The 24,176-nt window shown below is 37.9% G+C and overlaps 1 protein-coding gene and 1 long non-coding RNA gene across 3 annotated transcripts in view; one reads left to right on the top strand and one right to left on the bottom strand.

Moving 5' to 3' along the window:
• Nucleotides 1–24,176, bottom strand: part of LOC121078388 — a 25,791-nt gene extending 1,615 nt beyond the window's left edge. The window contains exons 1-3 of one of the 2 annotated variants that reach the window (XR_005824546.1): nt 23,822–24,176; nt 9,968–10,073; nt 6–2,244 (exon numbers count right to left, since the gene is read on the bottom strand). This is a non-coding gene — a long non-coding RNA (uncharacterized LOC121078388). Of the gene's footprint in view, nt 1–5; nt 2,245–9,967; nt 10,074–23,821 lie in introns of those variants that run through there. The other variant, XR_005824545.1, reaches the window with a different exon arrangement.
• LOC121078384 (parvalbumin, thymic CPV3) lies at nt 14,594–17,353 on the top strand. Its single transcript, XM_040574537.1, has 4 exons — nt 14,594–14,718; nt 15,096–15,228; nt 15,650–15,759; nt 17,328–17,353. Exons 1-4 carry the CDS (start codon nt 14,658–14,660, stop codon nt 17,351–17,353), a joined length of 330 nt encoding a protein of 109 aa, XP_040430471.1. The 5' UTR covers nt 14,594–14,657.

Genomic DNA, 24,176 nt, shown 5'->3' with positions numbered 1-24,176 from the left:
ATACAGAGATAACACATACATTAGCTCTTCACACTGCTAATCATTAAAATATCACGTCATTAATTCACAAGCAGATGGCACACACAATACACTAAGTGACAAGCCTGACATTTTATTCGTTGCACACCTGAAAGTCTCATGTGGAATGCAAGAAATGCAAGACTATCCTGTATTTCAGAGGTGTTAAACAACTGCATGTCAGTCCCTTCTGTTGCCATAAGGGGGAAATTAAGTACTTCTATGAATTAGGCAATTTTCATGTATATTGCAAATTTAAGTAAAACGTAGAGAACTTTGTTCATGAGAAAATCCATCCTTCTTCAAACAGTAACTCCTGGTAACAAGATGAGTTTTAAATTTTACTAAAGCCATCCAGACATTTCATTAAGAAATTACAATAAAACTCAAAGTCCTCAATTTCAAAAAAAGCTCATAGACTGTTCATCAAAAACAATGCTTAGTCCCTGTTAAGTCTTCTGTTGGCCCTAGGATGCACATTTTTAGAGCTGAACTAAATTAGAAGAAAATAAATTCCAACAAGAGGAAACAACTTTTGTGTGACAGACGCATTAACAAATGAAAACAATACCTCTCATCTTCCATTTAAAGACATACTTTTACCAAGTATGGCACTACACAGACACGTGTAAGTGTCAACAGCAATTGGCTATATAGAAATTTGAAAAAAAAAAAAACAAACACATGATTAACCTTTATTCTACATCCCAGATTATGTACCTGAGGAACGTACCAATCGTCGCTTAATGCCCATTGTTTTGTAGCATATTGTCACAGAATAAACCAAGCAGCAGACGTAAGAGGAAAGGTCACATCATTCATTCACCAAACTACAGAAACTCATAAAAACATCTGTAAAGGAAAGTTTTCTTGGAAGGTTCATTTAAATTAGTTTAAGTTCAGCCAGTGGCGGCCTCCAATTTTTTTTTTAGGCTATAGCAAGGAGCGCTCTCTCAACTTCATACTGCCATAGTGCTAGAGAAAACCTTTGTTTGCAGGATATGCCATCTTAAGTAGCAAAGAGACAAATGGTGATCTCACAATGTTACCACAACCAAGGCATAGGATCACAGAGTAATCTATGCCAGAAGAGGGTTCTGGTGGTCACTGGTGCAATCCCCTGACCAGAGGGGCCAACTTAGATCATACTGCTCTAAGATGAGTTTGAGTATCTTCAAACACGGAGGCTCTATAACCTCTCTGATCAATCTGATAAGTAAGGATTAAATCCTCTGCATCAATCTTTATGAAAAAAGTACACAAATAAAACACTGATAAGTACACAGTTTAAACCCCATATTCTATTATAAATTGTTTATGCTACATCAAATCAGAAAGGATCTAACAACAACCCGTGTATCACACCAATAATCTGTTCTCAGTTTCTAGAGTAATTCCATCCTACTCAGTATAATATTGCTTCTTAATTCCCAGCATGAAGGAAATTTTATTTATATGTTTTACCTCCACTTAAGACAATTAAATATCGACCCAAAACATGAGCAGCAGATCTGAGTCCCACTGAGCCCAAAGACTGTGAGTTCTCAAACACACCTCAGCTGCATACAGTCCCCTCATTACCCTGTAGGAACAGTTTAATCTCTAATCCTCCCAATACCTCTTGCGAAATAAAGACTTACTATCATCTCTTTAAGTGGGAAATCAATACATTTTGAATCAAAGAATTTTGATTGTCCTACACAAGCTCTTATAAGAAGGATATGGTGGGTCAGGGTTTGGAAACCTGTTCTCAAAACCCAGCCTATTGCTCCAGACACTGAATGCACCATCTCTCTTAAACTAAAATTTAGTTTGTCCTGATAAAGAAAGGATAAAGCAGCAGAACCATGCATGCAAAGGTAAAATCTCCTGATATTTAATGGAAGCTGGCTGCCTAATAACTTCATGTTGCCAGAGAATACTCCAAGTAATTTTACCACCACATTGTTCCTTTGGAAATCCCAACCTAGAGCCATTTGTAAACTTCAGATTCAGTTTCAGCTCTCCAACTGTTCAAAATCTGGCGTTCATTTTCTAACAAGAGGAATGAGAGAGCACAGAAAGGGCAAGGGGATGTCAGAACATTCGTTACATGCACAGACTGGTAAAGTTTATTCTTTGAGTTAGCAGACAGCCCATGTGGAAAATCTTTGATGCAGCATTATCAGAGGCGCCTGGAGCCCTTCACCCAGTGTGGGCAGAGGGGGCCAAGGCTGGATTCATTTCCTGGAATGGGTTACCAAAATAGATACATCTTGATTAAATCCCTGAACAGACATGTACTTATTTTTATGCTTAGTTGCTTGTATTTTCACAACATTATACTAAGTGGGTGCAGTGGAATCTGAACTTATTCAAAGTGTTTGTATTTTATGAAACTGAAACTCCACATTACTTTTGCTTGCAAGCACACACAGAAAACATTAGATTGGTATGGACTTTTAGGAAAACTTTCTGTACAGAAGGCCTAAGGAGAAAACTGTCTAACAGATGGGATATGGTTGCTCAATAACTTTTGATTTGCTTATCAACACGTCTTACACTCATGAAAACAAGAAAATCAGAGCTTCTGTGTATCAAGCTCCAGAAAAGAAAATCAGATTACCACATTGGTCCCAATATGAAAAGAAGGTGCTCCTAGACAATGGCTTCCCCTGCAGTTACAAAGACAATGACCCTACAGTTTGAAGGGGAATTTGTCAAATTAAAATAGGCAAATACCTGACTGAAAAAGAATCGCACTGGTTTCATCACACCTAGAGGTTCATCAGCAGGTACTTCTCAGACACTAACTTCCTGCCCTAACTCCTGGGTTTCCACAACCAGTCTTATCTCAGATTTGCAATGATCACCCTGACAGACTGTATTATCTAGCCAGCATAAAAAATATATACAGAAAAACCGGTTTTGTTAAGTAGCTGAAATAATCTATTCTTCCAAACTATCATTATAGGAAGGTCTGGAATTATATTTGAGTTTTCGATTTAACTTTTTTATATTGCAGTCTTTCAGTTGGTTTGGTAGACTAGACTTTTATCTTTTAAATATCAGTTCTTTCCTCTTCTAGTCCTTCCTTATGAATGTCCACCTGTGAATGCATTCTCATTCTGGTTTTTGGTTCCCTCTCACCCAAAATAATCCTGGAGATTTCATGGGTGCACATAACTGCCTTTGGTGCCATCTACAGGCAAGCTCTAACCAACCACATAAACACTCAAAAAGTTGTATCAATAAATGCTTTGTAATCTCAGTGTGGTCTTCTGACAAGAACTGCTTCTTGAATGCTCAGAAATTCCAGCACAATTATTAGAGCCTCTCTGATCCCATGCCATATTCTCAATTATTTCCTAGGAATCTGACCCAAAGGCAAAGCTAGATTCCCAGACAGAAACACTGGATCATTACATTTATATATTCTCCAGTTCAGAATGAAAAGTCTTTAAAAATAACTTGCTCAGTTGATTTTATACAGTCCAGAAAGCTTTGCTTTCACAATGTTAAATTTACCATATAGCATAGGTTTAGAATAATACAGTTAGCACTCCTTGCCCGAGTCCATCTCTTGAAGAAATGATCCAAGAAAAACCAAGAAATGCAAGATGAGGCTTTGTCTGTATTTTCACGTACATAACTGCTGAGAGAAAAGACAGCAGCTTTATGTTACATTGACCAAGTGTTAGGATTTATTTTATACGTAATGCCATTATTCAAAGACTATCTAAATCTACAACAATACTCTATGCGTATCTATAAATATGTGAGTGTGTAATGTTCACCCAATGGCTTTTTACACCATTGTAATTTCAGCCTTTCTCAAGGCCACTGAGTTCCAACAGATTTCATGAGATCGCCAAGTGGAGGGCCCAGCAAGAGAAAAGTTACAGCTTATGCTTGGTCAGTGTTCAGATCCTTATGGAAGTTTATCTTCTCAATACAGAAAAGAAGAACCAAATATTACTGATTCCATTGCTCACATTTTCGCTTCTCACCTTTAACTGGTGCGTAGTGCTTTGTGCTGCTGAACGACTGACAACTATCATTCTATAAATGGACACATTTACTATTATGATTTAAAATGTGTACCATGTAGTGAATTAATACTGAGCAAAATGTCTTCAGTATTAAACTTTTATAGTCTAAAGTACATATTGCAGTAATTGGGTAACCGATCTTTATGTATGAGCTTATTAGAAATACCTCAGGCTGATTTATAATGGCAAGTTTTATCTACATGAGATTCTACTTGCATGTCAGTTATTTTTACTACATTTGTATCATTGTAGCATTATTTGAAGATTATTAAGGCAATTACAGGAGTAATGCTTCATGGGCAATTAGTGTCAGGATTGGACACTTGGAAGTCAAAGTCTACAATGAAGATATCCATTTGCAGCTATCATTTAAGTAGAAAAAAAAGTTCATTTACAGCTCAAAAATCACTCACTAGACTATAAATAAGTGCAAGTGAGATGATTTACTTTGATGCCACTAAACCTTATATATTGTGTAAAACACCATGCACATTCCTTTGAGATATAAATATCAATCTGATTAGCTAGCAGGTCTTGTTAGCCACAGTAACTTATCCTCTAGGGTATCTGAGCCATCACGTGGCTCCAAGACTTCTGTAAAAGGTCAAGAGAGCTTAACTGAGATCTATATAAGTCATTATCTCTGTCATCTGAAAAACAATCAAGTCAAGAGGACTCTGCAGATCTTTTACCTTAAAGATTTTCTGTTCTTGGCGTGGGAAAAACTAAGCTGCAAGGTGAACTGAATCTTTCCTCTGGGAGCTTTTCAAGTCATCCCAACAATCCGTGCAAATAAATGCATGGAAATAACCAAAGATTCCACAACGTCATGCAGTTCTATAAATACATTTGGTTTCATCCTCAGCTTGTGCACCTGAAGCCGTAACTAGAGATAACACCAAGGCAGATGCACTGTGGATGGAATAGCCTGTTCCTGCAGGGCAGCTCCCTTGGTTTGCGCTGTGACCTACATTACAAGTGTCCCACTAATCAAACCTGGCTGCCCACACGGCAGCGTCAAAGGCTGACAGAGCAAGATCAATGTGCACTCTACCCAATGTTATTTTTCATTTTACAGTAGCATGGCTCTTGCTGGTATCCTGACAGAAGCTGAAATTGCTGCTGACCTACAGTGCTGCCAAGGTAAACTTTAACTTTTAAATTTGTTTTTTCAGTTTATATATCAAATTCGTCTTCATGTGTTACAATTCAAGACCCTCTTCTTCTCCTACCCTTAGTCTCACTGAAGAAGGAAGATTTTCCACTGAGTTCAAAAGGATTTCACAAAGAACTTTTGAAATAGTCTGAAGGAATGAATCAGGCTTAATTTTTTACAGCTATTACCAACAACTCCAAACGCTTTCATGACTGAGGTATGTCTCACTCCTTTTTCCTCTCATCTTTAACAGACTTTTCCTGCAGAACTTCTCACCCAGTGCCAGAGCTTTGACTAATGCTGAGCCCAAGGCATTCCTGGCAGCATGTGACAGGGATGGAGATGGTAAAATTGGAGTGGATGGTAAGACCCCCTTTATGGAATGGAGTAATACTTGCTGTTGGGACTTCCTAGTGGCTAGCTCTAAGCAGCTGCCATGCTCCATACACTGGCTGTTACAGATCTGATTCTGAGGTGCTCAGCTCTGCTCTGTCGTAGAAAGGATTTAACACAGGAGTGTGTTTGTATTTTGCCCTCACCTCTAGGTAGTCAGTCCCTTTTTTCATCTGCAGAGATTTCAGGACTGGAATCCAAACATATTTATAAAAACTTAGTATATAATTTCATTGCTTTATTATTGAACTATTGATACAATATGACACTTAAATGAAACATTTCTTATGTTTTAAATATATATTATTATGAGTACACAATGTGCTACTTTTAAGGAATGATTATCAGATACGAGATACAGAAAGTACTTTTCTGAAGATGCAGTTATAAAATATGGTGTCGTTTTATTGTTCTTTTCTTTCTTTTTCAGAGTTTCAAGCCCTCATCAAATCTTAACAGACACTCAAAATAAAGACCAAGATCTGTGCCACGAACAATCTTTCCCATTGCACACACATTATTTATTTATACATTTTGTACCTTGAAAGGTCATGAACAATTATTGGCACGTGACTTCGTATGGCTAAAAAATGTATGAAGTAGCGCAAGCACTACCTACACAATGTTCCCCAGTGTTTTAGGCAGAAGCTCGTTATACCACTGGGAGACTGAATGGGAGTTCACTCTGTTCATCTGAATTTTGGTCTTTAAAGATCCTAGTAAAAATGTTAAGAGCAGGAGAAATTAAAAGTATCTCTGTGGGCCATTTAATTTTCAACATTTGCATAATAGCTAGCAAATGCTGTAAAAAACTTGAATTAATAAAATTTCTGGGTATAAAAACTGATTATGCTAAATGGCAATATTATACTTGCATATTCAAGAGATGTATTTAATAATCCATATGTTTTTACGTCATTCTTTATGCAACTGATTATGCTTCATAAACTAATTAAATGGCAGGACTTAGTGTTAATTAAGCTGTTAATTTTAATAAAAAATCAAATGGATCAAGATGAATTCTGATTACTGAAGCAGAAATACATTTAAAATTCTGCCAGGAATAACTCATCTTCATGTCCACCTGATGGCACTATTGTTCCACTTGAAAGAAGTTAAATCAGTATTCTGTTTGAATTAATTCAAGCCAGAACATTACTAGCATCCCGTTTGTTCACTTCTGTTTATGACTCAGTTTTGCCAGATTAAATTATCCCTGAACACAGAATGATAAAAGTTTTGTTTTCCAAAGGAGTGGACCCTGTCCCTCAGAATCTGGGAGCTGGATGGAGGTCAGAAGTAAGGTCTGTGGTGCTGGTTTGCATCAGGAGAATATGTTTTGGTGGGTCCACTGAGGACACTGAATCCCCTTTTGTGGCAAATTCTATATGCAAGGCCCTTTCCTATCCCCTGTGCTAGACAAGTTGGTCAGCAGATCACATACGAAGCGTACCAGCTGTACTTACTAGCTAGTTACACACCGTTGCTCTGAGAAACAAAGGAACACGACATGGGTCCACCTGCACAGAGCCAGGAGCCCAGAGTTCCTCTCTCTTTCAGTATGAGACTCAAAGGTCTGCACAAAGACAGCCAGAACAGAGATTCTGTATCTTTTAATCATATCAACAGAATTTACACCACAATGAGTTCTTGTATGGTCAAGGTAAAGAGTATTAATTGCTACCACAATTCTAAATTGCTTATTTTTCCCCAGAAATCTTCTTGGAGGAAACATGTTTTCCAGCCCTCACAAGTGTAACTGCAGGCAAAGGGAGCTGCATTTTGGATACAGTAGCTAAAAAGCACTTTGAAAACTCAAGTCCCTGCCTCCATATTGACAAATTGGGGCATGTTGCCCCAAAGTAATCAACGTTCTGCTTTTCTCCACCTCATAACTGAGCATAACACAATGTCCACACCTCACAAGGTAAGTAAATGTATAAATATTTGTGAAGAAGGTGTAGTAAAATGAAGAGCACCATAAAAAAAGATTACTATGAAATTAATATACATTTTTTTTCTTTACAGACAGATTGAAATAGCAAGAAGTAAATAAGGAATGAGAAAAATGCAAAATTCTGGACAGTTCACATTAACTGAACTTCATCCAGTTTGTGCACTGACTACATTAGAGTTCTGGTTAAAAAGTAAGAGTGTGATGATGTCATTACAATTTGTCCATAATATATACACAGCTGTCAAATTAGATTACCTAATTACTATCAGTACTTACCTAGGCATTACAGTCTTTATGTTCTTTTTAGACTTATGTATATGATAAAAATAATTAGAATCCAAACATCCCTCTAAAAATAAAAAAACAAAACAAAACAAAACCTGTCTTTTACCATTTGGAAAGGGAAAGATCTGGAACTCTTTGAAAAGTCTTTCTTTGGGCATTAATCTTGTCAAAACCTGTCTGACTGTCTCAGATGGCATTTCTTGGAGCTACTTAAGAAGATGTTCTAGTACCTGTAGACCAAAATCTTAATTTCAAAATTATCTGCTAATGCTACAATGGTACTGATGCATAACACGTTTATGGTAAGACATTACAGAGAAGCAGGAAAATATTAATACAATGTTGGGGATCAATATAATGCTGGGGAAATTACAACACTACAAAAAATTAAAGCAAGCTACATGACTTTAATGAATACTCAGTAATTTGTTCATGCCTTACGGATTAGCCAACAGATATCTCTCCATTAACTTTTATGAATTTAATCAAGGCCCTAATTTTACAGAAATTTTCTGAACAGTGAAAAAAGAATTATCCATCCAACGAATTCACATTTATTATTTCAGTGGCATCTCAGGAGAGTAATAAACTAATGAAATTCTGAGGAATTAGTAACTGCAGTCTGATTGCAAGGCTAAAAGCTGTCATTGTCAGAAAATGTTATGCATCTCATCTAATACTATGTTTTATATTTTCAGCACGTAACACTGGTCACCTGAGTTTCTTCAAACATTGTACCAATTTAACTGCTAAGAGAGAGAAATGCACAGACAGCTCAGGCATCTCCTTTATTTAAGCACACTTACTTCCACGCTGACTATTCTGCCAGGTCTATACAAACCTACAATAATTTCACCACTTACCATTCCATTAAGGACACTAAAAAATTAATGATGAGGTAGGTCTGATACCAGCTTCAGTGATCGCTCCCGAATGTTAGGGTTTTAGAACTTTCCTGCTTTCAGCATTACCACTAAACAGATCAGCAGAGAAAATGCTGTTTCTGTCTACCAGAACACTCACTTTTTCTTTTAATTTCTTTCTTTCACTCCCTGTCTCTCACTCACACAGGCTGTCAGGTACTGTGGAAAGTCTTTATCTGCTTATCGTGTGCTTTAAGAAAGTTCTTCAAATTGCGCCTATAAGGCCGCAACTGGAAAGAACGCTGCGTGACCATAAACATGCATTCCCACTCAGCTCCCTTAAGTGAAGAATGCTCTTCTGGAGTGATAAATTCTTACGTCTGGGACTATGAGCCCATATTCAGCAGATGTTTCTATCCAATGCTTTCCACCAGTCTTTAAATATGTGGTTGACTTTTGTCAATGGAATTTTGTTCTGCTTCACCTCTATTTAGAAGGGCATTTCTGTTTAACAAGTGACTTTAGATGAATACTTATGATAAGGTTAACTGATTTATAGGGCAGTTTTTATTTTTATACATTATTAAGGGTTACACATCCTCGTATACAACATCCATATACAACTGACTACTGCTGAAGTCAATTGTAGAAATCCCACTGATACCAATGAGGAGAGGCAGTAAACACAGAAATAGTTGGAAACACTTCAATGTTACTTGCTTTATTTTACTGTGGCTTGGTACACCGTCGGTCATAGTGAAATACAGCCACGTGTAAAAGGCCTTTGGTAACAGTATAGTACTGCTGTACAGATCTGTTACAGGCCACAAAAGGCAGCATCCAGATTCTTTGACAGTCTTTAACCTTAGGGCACAGTTACTTTTTAAAATGCACAGAAAATCTGAACAATTTACACTTTCAAAGATCAGTCCATCTGATACTACCTACAATGCTGACAGCAGTCAAAAACATCTTAGACAATTATGTTTAGGGTCACAGTGAGAAAATAGTGTTACTGAGTCACAGAAGCACTTGCAAGTACATTTGAAGACAAACACATAGCATATATAATGCTAGCAGAGATCTTCCAGGACAGCTTTTTAAGTGGAAAAGTATTATGATCAGAACCATCTCTATGAACTAGCTATGTTATTAATGTTAGCATGTTATCATTTTGAAATTTTCTCATTTACACACAATGATAAGGACATAACTTGCACTGGGGAAAGCACACGCGACATTGCTCCTAACACACAAGAAATACCTGTCCCTGTTTAGCTCCAGACCCACAGTGCTGTGGGATATATCCTGTAGCTTGGATTCAACAGTCCAGATCTCTGCTCAGTCTTCTGGGTAATATCCTCTGCTTGCTGCAAAGGCAAAAAAAGCTTCGTCACTGAGGCTTCTGAGGCCTGGATTTCATCGTTCATTGTAATAATGTGAAGTACAAAATAAAACTCAGATACTAAACCATGTTCTTAAACCTCTCTGCTAAATGTGGTAAGACTACGGCCCAAGAGGCCACTCATAGGATTCTGTAATTTTTTCTATACAATTAGAGCATGTACTTTGAGAGACAGCTTGAAGCAGCAAGATGTAACACATGTCATTGCAGAGACCCTTTCCAGTGATAGCAGCTATATTCACACTGAGATTTTTTGCCATCACCACTGAGACATCAGCATTCATGACCAACCACATAGGTCGATGAGTATCTGTTTTAGTTACTTCCAAACTCACTACAAAGGCAGACTCTGTTATCCAGGATCATGATACAACTGTTCTAGCCCTAACGCTACCAGGGCTGAAAGATGGAATTGTTTGGGGTCTAGAACAGCTGCTACAGCATCTCTTTACACTACCGTAGTTGGTCTCAGGTTAACACCTCTCCTCTGATCTCATCTGAGACAACTCCTGACGTTACTTCGCATCTGCTTCAAGTCACGTCTTGGGTTGATTTACCAATTAACTGTACTTTATACCAAACAGAACAGAAAGAGTACAAGACTTGTCCACAACCTGTCAATTATTTACTAAAATACAACTTTCCTCTACGTATTAGTTAATGGTACTTGATTTTTTTGTTGTTGTTTCTGTCAGATTTCACTGAAAATGAATTTATTTCAAGGTAAAAAGTAGAAGATTGCTACCAAGAACTTATCAATATGAACATTCCGTATTTTTCAGAACTACATCTTCAAGTTCACTTCTAGAGGTTTGAAACAAACAAACACAAAAAGGCGCTAATATTCCTGTAATGCATAATGCATGCAGAGACATCTCAGGAGGAAAAGAACAGAAGTTATGGAAGTACATAAATCTTAGGAAGAAAAACTCAACAGCACTTCCAAAACTCCATAGTAGAGCAAAAACAAACAAACAAAAACATCAAAATAAATATTTTTTCTTGTAATTTGCAGGAACAAGTGCAACCATTCCTGGAAACTGCAATACTCAGATTCTGTATCAGAATTTGCACTATTGTAAACTGCTCATTACCTAGCAACTGCTCTTCTTGTGGAATAAGTATTTTTTTTCTATAGCATTACATTTCCTGCACATTATCTTTTATAAATATTCTTTTACAGTTCTTAGTTTTTGAGCCCCTACAGTGATTACAGTCAACTAATTTAACACATATCCCACAAGTAAGGAAAGCAACCAAATAGTTTAGCTGTACAATAGATTACCAAGTTAAGATGTCCCTTTATATAATATAGTCATCCCTGATTATTTCGTTCTTATTGTAGTAGAGGGAAACCTGTACTTCAGATGCAGTCTCACTAATAAATAAATAAATACCAGTAACCCTAGATTCCCACCTGTATCAATATACAGTGACATCAACTTGATTCTGAAATTCAGCTGTTTTAGGCTTTTGTAAGTCATCTTTCAGGCAGGATTAGCATCACTTCCATTGTCAGCATTGAATTTCAAATGTTACAATATCCCTGCATAAGCAATAATAATGAACCTATTGTAGCAATTAGCTCATTTCTATTTGACATCATATTTTAATATAACATTCATTCTGATTACTTTACTGTTGTCGAATACTCTCTGCCACATGTAGAAACATTTCAGAACCCTGTGTGCCACAACAGAGCGTATGAGCTAACCCGAGGCCATTCTTTGAGCATTTGCTGCTTATACTTTAATACAATACCTGAATAAGTTGCAGACATATTTTGAGCTTGAGTATTATTTACTTACCTTTATCTCATCATTTTCTTCTACATCATTGGCTTTTAATAATTAGTGAAGTATGACAAGTCAAAGATTTACAGAAAGCTAGCAGCTCAGCAAGCAGTTTGTAGGTTCAAGAAAAAATAAAGGAAGGCTACTATGAAGTCCAGCAGTGAAATTCTGCCCTCAGTAAAATCAATAGCATTATTACAGAGGTCAAAAAAACCTTTCCTGTAGAAACACCTTTGTTATAAAATATATCAAAGGGGAGCAGTATGAAGGCCTATGAAATCTCATATTAACATGAGATGGACATAAAGGAGAAAATTCACAATGCAGTGTAAAAATGTACATACAATGATGGGAATTATTTCAGAGTGGATCTGCAGAAAGCATGTATGCACTTCATTCCTATTGCAGATTATAACAGCATGCAAATCTTAGGTAGGAAGCAATATGAACATACCATGCTAAGCAAAGAGGAAAGAACATTAAATGGAAACATTAAAGAAAGAACATTAAATGGAAAGAACATTAAGAAACTTGAGATCGGATCTTCAATATATACAAATCAGCATTGTTCATTCGGTTTTCTTCAGACAATTCTAATTTGCTTCAGCCAATGATTCTTAGATTTAATAGGAAGGAGTCCTTCCAGGTCACTATAAACAGTTTTCATACTGAAAGAAATAGAAGAAAGCATTCTTCTATGCAGCTGGTATTTGGGATGCTTTATCATTATGTCTGATTATTTGTGATTTATACCTTTTTTTTTTTGTACAAAAGAGATATCAAAAAAAGGGTGAAACTGTAATTAACTGATGTTTGCTTTCTCATGTTATTTGTAATTTATATTTCTCTACCCAATTTCACATAAACAGATGCTATGCCTGACTTCTCTCACTGACATTAAATAAATGAGTAAACTACCACATTCCATAAAGTTATACCAATGTGAAAAAGAACCATCTTAGATGTACTACTACTCTATTTCACTGCTCAATTTATAATTTTTGCCACTATTAAAAACAACAAAAACAAAAAACAGTGTTCTGGTATTAAGAGAACATTAATTTACATACCATAATAGACCATTATACAATAAACTAAACAAAATACATGTGTTCTTTTATTGGACTTCATCCTAGAGTCTTGTCCACATAAACCCCCTTAATGATGAAATAGATTATATTTTCTCAGAAGGAAAACCTCATTTCTGCTGTTCCAATTTTTTTTTTCCCTCCAAAATTAATGATCTCGAAAAACACACACACAGAAGTCCATTATTATATACCTGCAATTTTATTTTCTCATTAGGGAAATTGAGTATGTGTGTTGTAAACTGTACATACCTCTATCTCCACAACAGCAAAGTCTGATTCCTATGATTTCAAGTAAATCTATTATTGATTTCGTATAATTTAAAATAATTGAAATAAATTATTAAGTAGACCATAAATAATCTTCCAAGGATACAGACAAGAAGATTAGCTTATTCAGCTTTGCTTAGTTACTTGGTTGTGCTGTCAAGGAACGCACTGGTTTCTGTTCCATCCCCAACTAGGGACGGCACTGTAATTTAGAAAACAGTCAGGACACATGAAATGAAGCCTACTGTAGAAAGATTCCCCTAAATTATGCCACACTTTCCTCTACCCCAGTGACAAGTTATCTTTGTCAGAAGGACAAACTGTCACCTCAAATCTTTCATCTCCAACTTCCTTTATATGCTCCAAAGGTCAGACAGACTTCAGGAAACCAACCTAGTTCCATTTCATAAGGCTTTGACTGCTGGAGTCAGCTTCCAGCAAGCAACTGGAAGGTCCAGAGGTTAACTGAAAATCTTTAGCACACTTGGAGTTGGAAAGACTATGTTTTGATGGCAGAGTCATACTTAATTAATCCCTAGTGGATTTATTAAAAACATTGTTCTTCTTGTCCATGTTATAAGATATAAATAGAAAGAAAAGTTTAATTAGTTAAGGAAGAAATTTGAGCTAGGTCTCAAATCAAACATTTGATCCATGAAACAGTAACCTAAGTAGTGGTTATTGTCACCTTTTGAATCCTTTATAAGTCGGAGTGGCAAGCCAGAGCCAACAATACTATTTTGCCTGGTATCTCCTCAGCTATATTTCCTTACCTAGCTGAAAAAACTATAAAGGTGAGCAGCTGACTTGAGATTGGTTAAATGACATGACTGTGTAGAGCTGCACCAGTAGTAAGTACAATAACCATTGCTCTAAGATTTTAATTGCTGGAATTACATGTGGATGGACCTTCTGTAGATAAGTATGTTTTCTTTTTATTCTTCAGAGCTGTTGGGGGAGAAAACAGAAGCAAACATTCTTGACTTTATTGTTTCCCACTGTCTATACTGTTATTTGTATTGCCAAATGCCACGCATTCCAGTAAGAGTCATTGATAGATTAATGGTAATATTGAGTTTACTATGATGTACTTAACCAGGATGCAGGCAATAGATTAAAAAAGATTAAAAAATTGTACATCAACTCACAATACTGTTTACGTGATCCATCTCATTAAAAAGTATTATTTCAGCAGTACTATTTTTAAAGAAGTAGCATACTAGATCTTCTAATTTGCTTAGGAACAGCATCAATTTCAGTCTGATCAAATAGGTTCATCTACCTTTAGAAATCATTAGCCATATAGTATTCCTCAAAACATAAAAAAAACAATTAGCTGTAAGATGCATTTGCATTTCATAAATCTGTTTGCAATATATTATTTTGAACAGGTTTAAGATGAGCCTCACAGACATTCTAAGCCCTTCTGACATTGCTGCTGCTCTGCGGGACTGCCAAGGTGAGAAAACAATTAAAACTCTAAAAATCTATTATTTTGTGTAACACATGGGAAGTCTAATTCAGTCGCAAAAGCATACGGGACAAGCACATACTCTCAACAGACTTCTGTAGTCTCTTTCCGTAGCAGCTGTCACAGTATACTTGTTCATGAGATTTCTATTTGTGGGTGGTTTGAGATTGTTCGTAACCTATCGCCCTGTGATTTCTTGATGTTTACCAGGGTATTGTGGAGTATAGCAAAATGTATTGTTTGTCAGTCTTCACCTACTGTTCATGTTTAGAACAATTAAAACATAACAAAGCTGCATCCTCAGACCATTTAGGAGCAGTAAACATAGTGGTCTGGGGTTAATTTATTTATTAATTTATTTTCAGCTCCAGATTCCTTTAGTCCCAAAAAATTCTTTCAGATCAGTGGGATGTCTAAAAAGAGCAGCAGCCAGCTCAAGGAGATCTTCCGGATTCTCGACAATGACCAAAGTGGCTTTATCGAGGAAGATGAGCTCAAGTAAGGATTTTCTGTGTTACTTTAACTAGTAAGAGCCTATCCACAAATTACCACTTTTTTCTTTCCAGAACTGTTCCATAAAGGGGTGCCTCAGGTTATGCTAAACATTGAAAAACCCTTCAGCAGGTTGTGAACGGTGCATTTGAGTAGACAATCCCTACAGTCAAAGCCAATTAGTAAATACCTGCCGTTACTGCTTAGTATAGAAAAAAAATAACAACTCTCTGGGGCTGGATTTTGGTAGTGGGCAGAATCCAATGTATCAGGGCTGGACTTACAAAGCAGAATCGTACATGAAGAAAATTTACCCTCCAGTGTTTATGGTAGATAATTTATTTACAGATAGCTATCAATGTGATAATACAGCCAACAAAGAATTGTATGATCTGAAAAATCATAATCAAAGGTGCTTTCCACCTAGGTATTTCCTTCAGAGGTTTGAGTGTGGAGCCCGAGTGTTAACTGCCTCAGAAACCAAGACTTTCTTGGCAGCTGCAGACCACGATGGGGACGGTAAAATTGGGGCTGAAGGTATTTATTTCTATATAGAACTAAGATCCTCAAGATATGTTGTAAGTGATGCGTGATTCTCTTTGATATTGATGGTACATTAATGTACCTCCAGTTATTTTTTGCTGAAACCCCTTCAGTACTGACCTGTATGAATGCAGAAATGGTCCCTGACCTTACAGCTTCATCTCTGCAGCTCCTCATGCATAAGCAAGTCAAAAAGAAAAAAAAAAAAAAAAAACTACCCAGCTGCTCTAAGGAGCTTCCTCACTGCCACCCATAAATTTCCAGTTACTTTGCAAGGAACAGCTCCCTGTTTCTCCTCCCACCTACTCTGATGTAAAGCATCACCAGTTCACTTGTGCTACACGCACGTGAAACAAGGACAAAAGAACCAGCCCTGCACAGCAGAATCACCAGCACATACAAAGGCTCATTTACAGCAGTATCTCCCTAAAGAAATGCTACTAGTTTCAGTGAAATCACTCTCAATGTGCAGGAGCTAGCAGCATACAGTTGACTATTAGTTTTGCATAATAAGGAGAACAGCATGATCAAGTGTCACTACCCCGACACGAGATACCACAGAAGGGTCTGTGTGTGCAGATGGAGGTTTTTTTACCTCCGGTGCCGGGCTACGCATCAGATAAGAAGCAGCTGTTTTAGGAAGCAGCAGATTGCATCCACCCCCTGGAAACGCTGGTGTGGTTTAATGGCTGCTCAGCGCGAAAACCTCACAATCTCCTAATTCCACCCTTCTGGGTCTCATTTTGGACAGGAAGCACACGCTCACAAAAAAGGCTTGGAGCCAATGGCAGCTTGCCCCACGCGAGCAGCAAGCTGCCCAGCGAGCATGAAAGGGGCTTAGGGAAGGGCACGCAGGGAATGTGCTGCTGTGCGGATTGCCCAGCTCACTGCGCTAGGGGCACAGGACTCTTCTGCTCCTTTCTTTGGAAGGAATTAAATCCAGTTCCTTAGGAAACATGTCAGAACAACCACACATGATTTATGAAGCAATCTATATATTTAATAGAGTCTTTCTGGGACAGGATTGATCAGATGTTCTTAACTCACAGAAGACAACATCTAAAAAAAAAATCTTCCTAATGGTGGTATCTTGTTGAACACCACAATACCACATGAAGCTTCACACATTTTTAGCTTTATCCTCTCATCTAAATAAACAATTCTCAACTGCCGAAGCACTACAAATAGCTAGTAAGACACATGGACTCACTTTTAATCCTGCTTCAGGTCTGCTTACTCTGATTCTACATTGGCCATTCCATTAACTCTGCCCAGAATCACTATTAAGAAAGCTAAAACTATCCTGAGAACTTTATTATTCCTTATAAATGTCAGCAAATCACTGCCTTTCCATCTGCTGTTTGATTAATTAGATTTGTCTGCCTGAACAGGAAATATAGGCAATGTCTCTCTTGCATGCAAGTTTCTTCCATTCTGATAATCTATCAGGTAATTGCTTTCTGTTTATTTTGATTCTAAATCTCTTGATAAGCCATTAATCTTTTCTTCCTAATCCTTTTATTTTACTATTTCTACTGTAAGTATCGTCTTCTTTTTCACAGAATTCCAGGAAATGGTGCAATCTTAGAGGTTCAAAAAGACCAAACAAGATAGAATTGGGATGAATCTGCAAGAAAAACTCCAAAACCTTGAAAATCAGCAGTCCCTTATGTATTTCTCTTGACGGTGTCTGTTATTTGTTCACTGACTTAATAATATAATGAAACACTGATTATTTTTTTTCATTGTGTGGACCATTTACCATGTTCTAAACTCTACTTCACCAGACACTTCCCTTAAAAATATCCAATAAAAATTAATTACTGCAGCTTGTCTGTGTTTTTTTGGACAATAAATGGAAACATGAATTCTTAAACAGAAAGTGTTAATCTCTCAAAGATCTTAATCTTATCAGAGCCTCATATATAGATCTGATTGAACTCAATGGGAGTTCTCCCTACACTAGACTTTCCGTATTAAGCTTGAAGCCCTCAAAACCCTCAGTTCTTAGGCCAAGACTTTGGGCTCAGACATAGCTAGCAGGTAGGTGAGGAGTCATCTCTTACTGACTTCAAAATGAAAAGCAGTATTTTTTATTTTTTGCCTAGGAAATGGTTTCTACATGAGAGTGTTGCAGTTTCAAGCTGTATTTTTTTACATTAACCAACCAAGAGAAGTTAAAAATCATATGCTTTCCTGCGGAAAGAATTAAAAAAAAAAAAAAAAAAAAGGAAAAAAGCCTCTGTGGGCTTAAGGCTTCATATAAACTGTAAGGCTTTAAAAAACAGAGGGGAAGCAAAAGATGTCCTTCTTGGTGGTATTTTTTTTAATTTTTCTCAAAGGGAGGACTAAAAGTGTGGAGGAAAGACTTGCAGAAATGCATGTTGAGAAAGCTCCAACGTATTCTAGCAGGTATTTCTGGGCTATGTTGCCTAACATAATAGTAATTAAGAAATTCCTCTTAGCCTCAAATGTGTTCATCACTGAAGTGAAAGCATTTAAATACACTAAAGTTTTCTCACTAGACAGCAGCACAAACATAATCATGATTCATCCTTGAGTACTCACCTCTAATGCCTTCTCTACAGCCAATTACTCTTCTGGGAGCCAAGTACTGAAGAACCAGCCAGAAACATTTACTGCTTTAAACATGTATACATTACCCTACACCTCTTAACAGCTGATGGTTGAAAATAGATTTTTTTGTACCATTTCAAAATGTTTTAAATCACCTTAGTTTAGTTATTCATACACTGGGATACTCAGGACACGTGAGAATTTAAAATGATTACGACATTTTTCCTTTTATTGTGGAAAAATAATACTAACAAACTGATAAAAATTTAACACTGAATTTAAATAATATTTCTTAACATTAAGAAATGTTCTCACCTGGCAAAATTCACTAGAGTATCAAGGACTTGAACAAAGCTACTCAGATTTACACAAGATAAGGATCAGACCCATGGAGATTCTCACAGCATAAGATGGATGTCACAGGATATTCACAAGAAATAAAGTTTGTTCTTGGCAATGAAACCAGCCTGATGACAGAAGGGTCTTGGACTAGTTCACATGTAAGTAACAAACTGTTCTCCATTTCACTGGCAATTAACTTTCCTGACCTTGACTAACCATATTACATTAAGCAGGAAAATGCATGTAAAACAAAGAAGTTTCCAGTTGCTGTTGTACTCTGCATTCTATCTCCTCTCAACATCTCAGCCTCTTCACCATGTTCCTACACAAAGAAACCCAGAGGCAAAGTACAAATTCTGTTATTCTCCACTAAGATGCAACACTTTGCTGGAGCCAGTCACTGGACAGGAGGTGGACAGAAGATTTATGCACTGCCCCGACCCAAAAAAAGTTTTTCAGTGAAATTAGAACTCTCTTCGTTTTCCAGAAAACAGAATATATTACAGTTGTCTGCATTAGAAGTTCCTGTAAAACATCTGAGCTACAAAACTTACTTAAGACCAATCAAGATGCCAAAGAACAAACAGACTAGGGAAGCACTTTTTGGCAACTACCCTGATATCTATCTTCTTTTACCCAATTTGTATGTAAAGTCTTTATTATAAACTCGTGCATCATTACTAGCTTGAAACATGCCTCAGTTGTTTGTTTATAGCTTATTATTTGATACAAGTTGTGTGCTACAGTACCAAACAAGAAAGATACAAGTCACTTACTCTGAGCTATTTTGAGATATCTCTAGCACCCCAAGTACTGCAGTTAAAGAAATCCTTCCATACATTTCCAACACACACACATAAAAAGTACCTGAAAAAAAAGCTCCAAAGTACGGCAGCTACTGCAGCAGATTACTGGTTTCTGTGGGAATTTGCATTTTAATTAAAGGGAAACTCTCTGACGTAGGATTTCTGAAATAGAAGAAACTTTTAAAGTAAAATCAACTTATTTCCCTGGGGTCCCTCAGGTACTAAATCATACTTTCAAATGCTGTTGGCCTTGTCTGTAAAACCCATGAAAGTGATATCTCAGATTGGATTTTCTCACTGACAGGGATACCTTTCTGCTCTATGGCCTAAAACAAAACGTCATGGCTAAGCCTCATTCTACAGACATGGTATGCTGAATTCTGATTGCTTTCAAGCAGGGAGGGAGTTGTAACTGAGAAAGCTCCCGCAAAGGGGCCTAGTGACTGACAAAGAAGGAAAAAATATATTTACCATATTGTAAGGACACAGTACGTTGCATCATTTATCACATGCATACTGGTGCACACTGAAGAACATGAGCAGCTAATTTCTATAATCATTGTAATAAATGAAATGGAAATAAGGACTGCCTTAATCAAGCATACTCAGTACCAAGATTTGACCAGAGACAGTATTCAGAAATCAGCTACAGCTAACAATCATGTTTACAGACTGCAATCAAATTTGCAACTAGTTACCAGAACTGCCACTTGTAAATTATATTCTAAAACTTTTTACTAGACACAACTATAAAAATACATTTTTAGAAAACACCAGAATACTTATGAGTCCAGCAAGAATACAGGTCTCCTTAGTTCCTTTGCATGTTTACATTATTTACCCAATAATACTATGTAAAAATATCCCGTGAACAGTTAAAATTAAATTTAAAATATAAAAGAATAAACAGTGGCTTATTCAACCTCTCAGCATGAAAAAAACAATACCATGCCTTAAATACATCAAACTATGACATAATTTCTCATGTAATTCTCTCTCTTTCAAGTCTTGCTGTGATCAGCAGGGAAATAACTAACATATTACTGTTACTCATCTTCAGCGCTGAAATCCTTTCACCTGTTTAGCCCCTTCCTCATCCACTCTTCCCAGCTTTTCTTTCATGGGTACTACAGATTCAGTCTACAGACAATGCCTAGGCTATCCTAACACATTAAACAAATCAAAACATTTAAATATCTCCAGTTTTTCATGGAAGTAGGGTTTTTATTGCTATTCAGTGACTCTGTATCCTTAACTGTACCCAAAACTAGTATAAATTTACTACCTTCCACTATGGAATCTTGGATTCTGCAAAGCATACACAACTGTTATTAAACCATCTCTACTCACCGTGACACTCAAATAGTTGCTCGCATTCCTTGACATCACACTAAGAACAAATCTGGAGGAGATGAACAATGCTCTTCAGAACAGAGGCAGGACCCTCGCATCTGGCTGCAGTGTTACATTTTCACACAGAGCTACAAAGGCCTGGTACAGAATTAACAAAGCGTGCAGACTAGGGATACACAGGCATTGTGCTTTTTGCTGGATCACAGCACTATTTTGTAATTTATTTGCGAAACTAATCCCAAACTGCTGAGCCCACACATTTGTTAACACATTTAGACCACATACTGTCAATGGAACAGCTATTTGAGCTGTCAGCTGTATTTACTTACAGCTGTCAGCTCCAACACCCGGAGTGATTGATAGTATACCTTTTTGTTAAGTCTGTTACTATGCAGCTGATGGAAATGCTCAAAATAGTACCTAGAAGCAGGCTCAACAAACCAAAAAGTATGACTGTACAATGCTGAAGATATTATTTCTTATTCCAACTTTTTTTTTAATATAAATTGGAAAGCACTAATAAAGTCCTTAATTATTTGTCTCTTGATGCTGGGGTTGTCCTCTGTCAAATTTCCAAAGTACTTATGCAGCAGCTTAATTTTACGTAATCATGGGCTAGGAATCACATTTCAAACTCAGGGAGATCTGATGCCACTTTGCAAATGCCAAGGTGTGGTGTTACTGCACATACAATTAAGAAGATGGGATGAAATTGGAAGCACAATTGAAGTTCCTTCCCACCCTGTTAATTTGTATATTAGAGATGTAATAATCTAAATTAATTGAATCTATTATCACTTCCTCTTTGTAGATTCTCATAAATACTTCCACCAAGAACGATGTAAAATTACATGTGAGATTGCACTGAGCGGAACTGTATTTTAGCAATCACTACACATACATTAATTCCCTTCCTAAAGAAAGTTTGGCACGGAAACACCTTCCTTATCAATCACCAGTTACACCGAGTATCCACTGTCCAACCATACATGACTCCCCAGTTCATCCCTTGCAACAGTATTTGTATTACAGCAGTAAACATGCATCCTAGTCATAGACCAGGATCTTAGTTAAGTCCCGAACAAACACACATCTAAACGATCATCCCAACCCAAACCAAAATCCACAGTCACTATGGTTTTATAGTTTCTTTGGTAAGAAATTAATAAACCTGACTACTTACACCACCAATTTCAAGGATTTCCATGTTTTGCTTAAAGTGAGTGATATAAAGAAATTTAACTTTTCTGGCCTGCCATCCTGATCACCACTGCCCTGCAGTATAGCATGGGTAGGGAGGAACTTTTTTTTTTTTAACTGATATATTCCGTACTGACTGGATGTTCCCAGAAATTGTCTCACCTGTGCAACAACCTTTAAACTGACAGGCCATAACTCCAAATGGTTTATCTGAGCAAAGCACTGAAATTTAACTCACAGCTGTAGGGTAGGAAGCTAGAATTACCATTTTTGGATGCCTAATCCTGAGGCAGATGGCCTGATACTTATTCAACGTGAACTCAGGGCAACCCTGTAGGCCTCATGGCACCAGCACCTTCCCATTCCTGCTTTTTGTGCTGGCCAGGGGCAGGAGTCACTTTAACCTATGGTCTCTCTGAAAAACCGAAATTAAACTACAGATCAGAATCTCTTGGCAGCTTTGGAAACACTTCCTACAGCTGCTTAAGACCTGGCTGACAGTGACTGGAAGCACCGTATGGTGTCCCCCCAACCAGTCCAGTTCACGCAACACCAACAGCTTCCTAGCTCTTAAGAGGTTTGGGTTAAACACCATGAGCACAGGCAGAAGAGGTCACACCCACGGCAGCGTTGAGCTCCGCACCCATGAAAAACAAACCTGTGCACATGTACTACCTTCACATGAATTCACACGCTCACACTCTGCCTTGAGCCAGCCTTACAGGCCTCATTCCAGCAGCTTGCCTGGCACACTATACCTTACAGCCAGCCCAGGACCACCATTCTGTGCCTCCCCTCCCTCACAGGAGGTATGCCCAGCCATTTTGTGCCTCCCCTCTCTCACAGATGGCAGCCCCTGACATTTTCTGCCTCCCCTCCCACACAGGAGGAATACGCCACCATTTTGTGTCTCCCCTCCCTCACAGGAGGCACACCCCGCCATTTTGTGCCTCCCCTCCCTCACAGGAGGCACACCCCGCCATTTTCTGCCTCCCCTCCCTCACAGGACGCATACCCTGCCATTTCGTGCCTCCCCTCCCTCACAGGACGCATACCCTGCCATTTTCTGCCTCCCCTTCCTTACAGAAGGTAGCCCTCACCATTTTGTGCCTCCCCTCCCTCACAGAAGGCAGCTGTCTCCCTCAGGCTAGGTACCAGGTGGGTTACAGACACAGCATCCCAGCTGGGATGCGAGACAGACCTAAACATTGACCCTGCCAGCCCTGGAGAAAATTGCGTTCCTCTCTCTCTTGCTTACACTGCTCACTTTTTGGGTACAGACTGATTAAATATTAAATTACTGCAGTCTTACATCATCTTTATTTTGCACTGGGCTCACTCAGCACCACATTGGGTTTTCAGGAATCAACTCACGAGGCTGATTAGACTATCTGGAATGACATCACTAGCGCTGGAAGTACATAGAAACTAAAAGAGCAACGAGAGCAACCAAAATAATGACAAAGTGGAAAATGAAAAACCTAAGAGTGCAAGATGTGCAATTATATTTTTACACCTTTTTTAGGTGGTTAAGTAGGCAATTATGTAACTTTTTTTTCAGATTCCCAAGCTTCATACTTGTAAGAGATGTATCGCTGCTCTGCACCATGTATCTGTCTCTACTTATAAACTCACACTGAATTTTGATTAAATTGGAATTGAAAGACAGCAGAAAAGCTTTTCAAGTGCTTCATGAGTTAAATGCAGCTACCTAATATGTGCAACACAAAAAATAACCAGAATAAATGTAATGCATCCATTTATGGAGAGAGGATTACCTGCACTACGTGATGCTGGGACGACATGTCCTTCAAGATATTCAAAGCTGTGGATCTCATCTCTCAAACCTTGGTTTTTACCCCTAGAAATAAGGCGTTTCTACTTATTCACCTACTGGGCGTCTTTAAGCAGAAGGGAACTGAACCACACTGTGTTTTTGCCCTTCAGAAAGGGGCAGCTTTGGCCAAACGCTTGGTATTTTGGCACCGGCCAAACCTTCAGGAACCTCTCGCCTGCCGACGGGCTGCTGGAGGCTCCAGCAGGGCTCGGGGATCACCTCTCGCTAAGGGGGACGCCCGCCCCGCTCCCCGACTCCCGCTGCCCCTCACACCACCGGGCCGTGCCCGAGGCAAG

Source organism: Cygnus olor, chromosome 15 (genome assembly GCF_009769625.2).
Source record: "Cygnus olor isolate bCygOlo1 chromosome 15, bCygOlo1.pri.v2, whole genome shotgun sequence".
NCBI lineage: Eukaryota > Metazoa > Chordata > Aves > Anseriformes > Anatidae > Cygnus > Cygnus olor.
This window is presented reverse-complemented; position numbering and strand designations above follow the sequence as displayed.